The sequence below is a fragment of the Eupeodes corollae genome, chromosome 1 (genome assembly GCF_945859685.1).
Source record: "Eupeodes corollae chromosome 1, idEupCoro1.1, whole genome shotgun sequence".
NCBI classification, from domain to species: Eukaryota; Metazoa; Arthropoda; class Insecta; order Diptera; family Syrphidae; genus Eupeodes; species Eupeodes corollae.
Window position 1 is genome coordinate 224,452,774 of NC_079147.1, and position 8,481 is coordinate 224,461,254.

Here is an 8,481-nt window from a genome sequence, read left to right on the forward strand (position 1 = left end):
TTGTTGGTCTCTATTGGATTATCTGAAGGCAGGCCGATAGTCCTGTCATCGGAAATGTTCAATGTAGACCCCAAGTATATGTCAGTTATCACGATGTTGTTTTAAGGTGCAGTTGAAGTGCCATCAAAAGGGCCAGTATAAAAATGTCAATTTTACATCCGCTTAATTATTAAATATTGAAACTACTAACCTCCTGCCTTACTCCCACTTCAATTCAAAATAAATTTAAAAAAAATGCAATTTCTAATACACTAGGCTCGTTTGAGTATGACAATGCATGAACAGAACAATTTCTTCAGTTCTGTTTACCATTGCTCCCTTCCATATTTCCTTTACTCTATTAACACACTCTTGGTTGCGGCCATTTGTAAACCTCAACTGTTGGTTTGACATTTATGAGGTGAAAATTGAAAAATAAAATCTTTTGCAAAGCTTCTTTCATTCTGCCAAACGCGTGGCGAATAATTTTTCAATTTCTTTACGATAATAAGACCAATAAATTGTAAATAACATCATAAATCAATAATTTAAAATATCATTATTACTTTGTTATACTTTTTTCATTATAAAATAGATGCCGGGAGTAGAGACGATCAAATCTTCGTGGGCTGATGAAGTCGAATTGGATTTCGGTGGTCTGCCACCTTCCACCGAGAACACTGAGAATGGCTTGAAATACGTCACCGAATACAAATACAATAAGGATGACAAAAAAATCAAAGTGGTACGTACGTACAAAATTAGTAAGCAAGTTGTTCCCAAAACTGTAGCCAAGCGAAGAACTTGGTCAAAATTCGGTGACTCCAAGGATGACAAACCAGGTCCAAACTCGCAAACAACTATGGTATCTGAAGAAATCTTCATGCAATTCCTCAACTCAAAAGAAGAAGAAAAGACAAATGATAATCTGCTTGATCCATCAAAGAACATTGCCAAATGTCGTATCTGCAACGGTGAGCATTGGTCTGTCAATTGTCCCTACAAGGGAACTGCTATGGACACTCAATTGATGGAAAATAAGGCAACACCAACAACCTCAGATGCACCAAAATCTGGTAAATATGTGCCACCATTTATGAAGGACAGCCAAAAGGGCGGCCCTGGCATGCGTGGACGCGATGATACTGCTGCAATTCGTATCTCAAACCTTTCTGAGTCTATGACCGAAGCTGATCTGGAGGAATTGGTGAAGAAAATTGGCCCGCAAAGTAAAATGTACCTTGCCAGAGATAAAAACACCGGCCTCTGCAAGGGTTTCGCCTACGTACACTTTAAACAGAAGAAGGATGCGGCCGCTGCTATTGAAATCCTCAATGGTCATGGTTATGATCATTTGATCTTAAATGTCGAATGGTCAAAGCCACAGACTAATTAAATTTATTATATTCTTTTTTATTTTGTGTGGATTGTAATTGCAACACGAGATATAAATAAATTTTAAATTGAAGATAGCTGACTGGCTTTCTTATTTGACCTTGATGCATCTCACTAGAAAAAACATTCCTAAAAACAATGCTGTTGGTTGTTTTTGGTCTTTATTGTATTGTCCCTACAATCCTACTACAATTTTGTATATATTCTAAAGTGGTCAAAACTACTTCTTTCAAAAGTCCAGTTTAGAAGCTTGAATGTATTATATTAGGGTTCTTTTCAGATAGGTTTAAAGTTGATCGTCTAAAAACGTGTGACATTAATATTTAAATTTATAAAACTTCTGAAAGAATTAATTTTAATCTCTGGCCTATTGTTTAATATCATCTTTTTTTGTTAATAATTGGATGTGCTTAAATCATTTTCCATAAATGAAATCTCTGCCCCAAAAAAGCATTACTCTTCTGCCAAGACTATTTTGGAACGATAGGGAAAAAACAAGGTATGAAACCTAACTTAGTCAGTTTACTGTACAAAATGATTTAAGTCAAGCAACCACGAGGAACCAGATTGATTCTTTTATCCAAGCTATAAAAAATTTGATCGCCTTTGCAGAAAGGACAGACGTAGCTAAAGGCAAACAAAAGTGGTGTGACCAAAATTTTGAAAGAGCCTGAGCGTAATTCTTCAAACTGTTAAAACTAGCAAGAATGAGAAACGGAAGTTTTTTCCGTGAGGCTTATGTTCAGGCAAATAAAGAATATAAAAAACTCTGCCAAATAAAGGGAAATGAATACTATTTAGGAATAGCGAATAATTTAAATAATGCCAAGGATTCTTCTGAATTTTGGAAAGTAGTGAAGGAACTTAATGGGAAAAAATTCAAAACTAGTAAAAATTTGGCAAATCATTTTAAAAATCTACTTAACGAATAGAGATTGAAAAACCAATACAATTCGCTTAAAATTTCATAATCGTTGAATCCTTAGATGGGGATATCACCTTAGAAAAAAATTAACAGTGCTTTATATAAAGCTAAGAAAAGCAAAGCCCCAGGATAGAGTTCCTTATGAATTTTTCAAAAACGCCCCAAACGATTTTTTAGAAAATTTAGCAAGGACCTATTCAAATATATTGAACACGGCTGAAGTACCTGAAACTTTTAGAATGTCAATTGTATTTCCAATACACAAAAAAGAGGACATAAGTAATGTGGAAAATTATAGTGGCATATCTTTCCTAAATGTGATTTCAAAGATATTTACAGTAGTTATACTGAAAAGGCTTGAGTTTTGGGTTAATGAAAACAAATTGTTGAACACATTTCAAGCAGTTTTCAGAGCAGGTTATTCAACAACGGATCAAATTTTCTCCATCCAAAATATCGTTGATTATTACGCAGAAAATGGGAAAAAGCTGTATTCAATATTTATTGATATCAAAGCTGCTTTCGATAGCATTGATCGAGGAGCATTGTTTTATAAATTAAATCCACTGTGGATATCCTCTAAGATTTATAAGGTCCTAAGAAAACTTTACGAGAACACTACATCAGCTGAATGGGACGGTGAACAAATATCAGAATGGTTTGAAACCAAGAGTGGAATACGTCAAGGTTGTCTTTCATCCCCCCTGTTGTTTGCTCTTTTTATCAACGACATTGTTGACGCTTTGCCAAACGGTATTAAAATTACAGGACTTGTTATAAAATGCCTCCTTTATGCTGATGATGTCATTTTGTTTGCAGACTCCCCAGAAAATCTTCAGCTCATGATAAATAGGCTAGATAAATATATCAAAATCGAAAGTTATGATATTTAGAACAGGTAGAGCAACACAGTAGAAAAGAAAGGTGGTTTCTAAACCACTTCAAAACATTGAAGTTGTGAATGAATTTACCTACTTGGGAATGATTCTCACACCCCAACTCAACCCTAAGAAACACTTTTAAAGTAAACTGAAGAAATCGTTATCTGCTATAAACTCAACTTGGCAAAACTTGTTTAGGAACACAATGTTGCATATGGTGTCAAATTTAGAGTGCTTGATGCGGCTCTGAGAATCATAATGACATATGGATGTCAGGTATGGGGATATCAGCAGTATGATGAGGTTGAAAAACTGCAACGGCTCTTCTTAAAAAAACTATTTAGATTACCAAAATCAACACCTATTTTATTTTCACCTTGAAAATGTACTTTGATTATGTAGCCAAAATACTTTCTTATGATTATAATAACCATAACATAACATATTGAGCGGTGCATCCTTGGTAGATGGAAGATGGGAGTATAAGAGAAAAGATCAATTGTATTCTCGAAAAGCTAGATGACAAAATAAGACTAGATCTGATTGAGGAAGCAAAAGGCTCCTCACGTAGATCTCTATATCCAAAGCTCAATTATAATCTGAATGAGCTCAATTATTTTACAGACAAAATTAGCTTATTTGAAATTTCTATCATTTGTCGCATTAGAGGAGAGCTTCTTGACTTAAATTAGAAACCTTATTTTAATGACCAATCAACTTTTTGCTCTCTTGGTAATTTGCAAGAACAAGAAAACTCTTACAACTTTTTATCAGTGTGCCCTATTCTAAAAGAAATAAGATTTGTATACTTTAAAAAGTCAATAATAAGCGAATCAGACTCTATAAGTATCTTAAATGGAAGAAAATTTAAACTTCTAGCCCAATATTGCATTAAATCTCTAAATTACAGAAAAGATTTTATAAATTACAAAAAGGTTTGAACCCAAAAGTACATATTGTACACACAAAAAAGCTTACTTGAATTATTAATATTAAGACGGTTTCAAAACCAAGGCCATAATTTTATTTATCATTTAGTTAGGTTAGGTTAGGTTATAGTGGCTGTCCAAGATGGAAACGGACACACTTAGGCCAGTTTAATGGCCCATTGTGATACCACATGAATCTTGAGGCTTCCTCATAAGCTCAATGGAACCAGCTTGAGTCCTTTACGAAACGTGAGAGGCTGATTATACCGATATGATTTAGATCGTTTAAGAAGAATTCTCCTAGGTAATTCTTGCGTTTTCGAGCTAGAGCAGGGCATGTGCAGAGAAGATGAAGAACCTTCCTCTTCCTCGTCCATACAGCTTCTGCAAAAGTCATTTGAGAATACGCATATGAATGGCGTGCTTTCCTATTAGACAGTGTTCGGTTATGACACCTATTATCGAGCTTATATGCGATCTGCTTAGAGAGAGCAAGCATCTTGAACGTTTTATATCCAGTGTTGGCCAGATGTTTTTTGTGGCTTGACACGTGGAGATGTTGTTCCACCTGGTGCCTGCCCTCCTCGCAGCGTCTTGCATTAGCGCCAGTTTACAAGTAGCGATTGGTATGCCAGTACTTGCCAAACGTGGTAGGATGGGCTGTACTGTACCGTTCCTGGCGAGTTCATCTGCCTTACAGTTACCTGGAATGTCTCTATGGCCCGGCACCCAGCAAAGGTGAATATTAAACTGTTGCGCCATCTCCATTAGAGATGATCGACAGTTATGGACTGTCATAGAGTTTGTAGAGACAGAGTCCAGAGATTTGATAGCGGCCTGGCTGTCAGAGAAAATACGGATATCAGATGTTGATATCACGTTTTCTTTGAGATTTTCCTTTACAGTAGGCATGTTGAGACGAAGACAGAAGTCTTGTATCGATACGTGCCCTTAAATGGATATCAATCAATCTTTCCAGGGTCTTAAGAAGGAATGATGATTATCATTGTGTTGAATTGTAAAAATTTGTTTAAGGTTCAATAAATAAAGCTTTTATTATTATTATTATTAATCATTTTCTTTGGAAAACAACGCATTCCGTAAAAAGGAGGCGACAAGCCACCCTTCCCGTAGTAAGTAATCAGTTTTTGGTATCCTATAAAACCCTATTTGCCTAGCACAGGTTTGTTATGGCTGTATATTGGTTCTTAACCGAACTACACACACAAATACCATAATAATAGGTAGAGATCTTTTTGAACATAATTCTCTCTTACAAAATCGAAACAGTTTTGAATATAGACTTCAAATGACTACTTTAAATAAATTTTAAAGCAATTAAGAACTTAAATGTAAAAATATACACATTTATTCTCTTATTGATTTCGGAAAGAACAATTCAAAATTAGCAATTAAATAATTAAATGAAAAAAAAAAACAAAATTGTTGAATAGCAGAACTTAGAAAATAAAAAAAGACCTTTCATTAGCAGCAATGTCTCAAAGATGTTCGTCTAAAAATAAAAAACTTGCTGTGCGAGATAATTCAAAATCTGTTCGCATAACAAATATCCCTCTTTCGTCAAATGAAGAAGATTTAAAGTTGCTTGCCCAAAAATGTCGTGGTATTACCCAAATGTACCTAAACAAGGATCATTATACCAACGAATTCAACGGATCTGCCTACATGCATTTCAAAACAAGAAGACAAGCTGAAGACGCAGTTTATACTCTAAATGGTCTAAATTATAATAAAAATGTCTTGAGGGTGAATTGTGCTACATCAAATTAAAATAAATAAAATGCAAAAGATCTCAGACTCAGTTAACTTATTTGTGACACACAGATTATAAAACAAAATAGGTTTTGTTTCAAAATTCAGAATTCAAAAGCCGCTGGAACGATTTTTAATGATTCTTGGATAAATCTTTACTGAAAATGTATTCTCAAAAATACCAGGTTTGGTGGAAGTGGCAAGGTAGGTATCTTTTCAACCATTATTTACTATGCTTGCTCAGGCACAGCTGATGATTTGCTTGATTCTGTAATAGTCCCCAGTAATTGATGCTATTCCCGTTGAGTTTCTTAAAAACTCATCTTTGGAATACAAGCAATATCTTATAACAACTTGTAGGATTCCGCTTGCGTTCCCTCGGAATTTAATAAAGCTGTTATATTTTCAATATTTAAAAAAGGTGATGCTAGTTTACCTGAGAATTACAGAGAAGTATTTGCTAGAACCCTATACAAAAGAATTTTCAGTTGGGTAGAATCAAACAATCGCTTAAGTATGTTTTAAGCTGGTTTTCGTGAGGGGTTTTCAACCGTTGACCATATTTTTGCTTTATCGAGTATTGCTAACAAATTTATCAAAAGGAAAAAGAAAATGTATGCTTTCTAAATATCTAAGAAAAATTTGTATATGCTACAGTTTGGGGTGGGGCCGAAATTTCAAATTAGTTAAACGACTGCAGGTGTTCCCCAATTATATATCCTCAGCCAAATTTTGTATGCCCTTTACATTGATGATATTTCAAATACCCTGTGGAGTTTGTTTTTCTGGTATTCGTATTAAAGTTCTTCTTTACGCGAATGACTTGGTTATGCTAACGAATAACCCATCTTCTCTCCAGCTACAAATCAATAGGGTCCAAACGTAATACAATATCTGGGGCCTTAAAATAAACTCAGAGAAAACAAAGATGATGGTATTTTTAGGCACGGAGTTGTAGAATGTTGAGAGAGGAAAGGTGGGTCCTTAACAACCAACCTATTGAAATAGTACATGAATTTAAATTAAAAGTTTTCCAAGCAATAAATAACACTTGCTTGTCTTACGGTATTCAAGTTTTTGGTCAAACCTATTTTGAAGAATTTGAGTTGATACAAAGCATCTTTTTCAAAAGATTATTTCGGTTATCTAATTCGATTCCAACCTATGCAATTCATGTTGAGTCTGGAATTGTGCCGATTTATATATATATTTTTTTTGTTATAGAAGCGCGAGTATTACGGTTGAACTGTTTAAGGGGAGAAATTCAACTGCCTATTTCTCTTGGGCATAAACCGTTAAAATAACGGTAAAAAAGCGTGAGAAAAGAAACTTGACGAAACCTATGATGGTGTTATCACCGATTTATTTAAATGCTCTCCGTTGAATGCTATCCAAGAGGCTTAAGTAGGTTGCAGGTGCACCAGCGAAGATATGTGAGTTATACTCAAGCTTTGGACATAAATAAGTTTTGTAGATAAAAACCGGATAAGGGGAGACAAATTTCTTGCATCGTCTTAGAAAACCCAAACATCCTGCGGCATTTTTGGCGACATCGCGTATATGATCATTCTACAAAAGTTGGTTGGTGATACACATACCGAGAATATCGAGATGTTCAGTCTCCTCGATGAGAGTGCCTTCCATGGATAATGGCAAGGGGGGTGAATCTCGCTTTAACGATACAAGATAGCATTGCGTTTTCGAAGCATTAAATTCGACGCGGTTTTTTAATCCCCATTCAAGAATGCTGTTTAGGTCGGAATTTAATGAGCTTATCATATTTTCTCGTTGCAGTTCCACATCCGAAGAAGAGGGATGTGATTCTAAAAACGAATATGAAAAGCTGAGAATACTATCGTCAGCGAAACAATGTCTTGGATTAGAAGTTGCAGACAGGAGATCATTAATAAAAATGAGAAAGTGTGTTGGAGATAGTACAGAGCCCCGGGGCACACCAGCATTTATTATGTGTTTTGCAGACTTGAATTCATCCAATACTGCTTGTATTGAACGATCCGAAAGGTAATTACTAATCCAATGAAGCAGGGGTTCATGAAAACCGAAAGCACGCAATTTCGATAAGAGAGCCTGATGCCAAACCCTATCAAATGCTTTTGAAACATCAAGGGCAATAATCTTACTTTCTCCAAAACGATGTAAAGATTCGCTCCACTGTTCGGTGAGGTGAACCATGAGATCACCAGTGGACCTATTGCTGCGAAAACCGTGCCGGTCATTAAGAATCTTTCGATCTTCGAGATATTTCTTGAGCTAATAATTAATCAGCATTTCCATGACCTTGGAAAGAAGGGACGTAAGTACAAACGGTCGGTAATCATACGGTGAGGAAGATTCGCCTTTTTTGGGAATAAGCTGGACAAATGCAGTTTTCCATCCGCTCGGAACGAGACCAGAGGAGTAGGACAGATGAAAAAGCTTACGCAGTGGTTTTGCCCGCGTTGAAGAACACCTCTTCAGAACAATAGCGGTGATACCATCCGGACCAGTGGATTTATGTGTTGTAAGATCTTTTAGGACTCTCGCCACAGTACGAGTGCGAAAAAAGATTGGCCCCACAGAATAGGCGTGTACCATCAAC

The 8,481-nt window shown here is 35.7% G+C and overlaps 1 protein-coding gene across 1 annotated transcript; it reads left to right on the forward strand.

Annotated features, from left to right (window-relative positions):
• Positions 1 to 362: 362 nt before the first annotated feature.
• On the forward strand, positions 363 to 1,451 carry LOC129938621 (eukaryotic translation initiation factor 3 subunit G-1). The gene is made up of 2 exons (XM_056046287.1): positions 363 to 502; positions 575 to 1,451. The coding sequence occupies exon 2, from the start codon at positions 575 to 577 to the stop codon at positions 1,373 to 1,375; it is 801 nt and encodes a 266-aa protein (XP_055902262.1). The 5' UTR covers positions 363 to 502; the 3' UTR covers positions 1,376 to 1,451.
• The last annotated feature ends 7,030 nt before the right edge of the window (positions 1,452 to 8,481 follow it).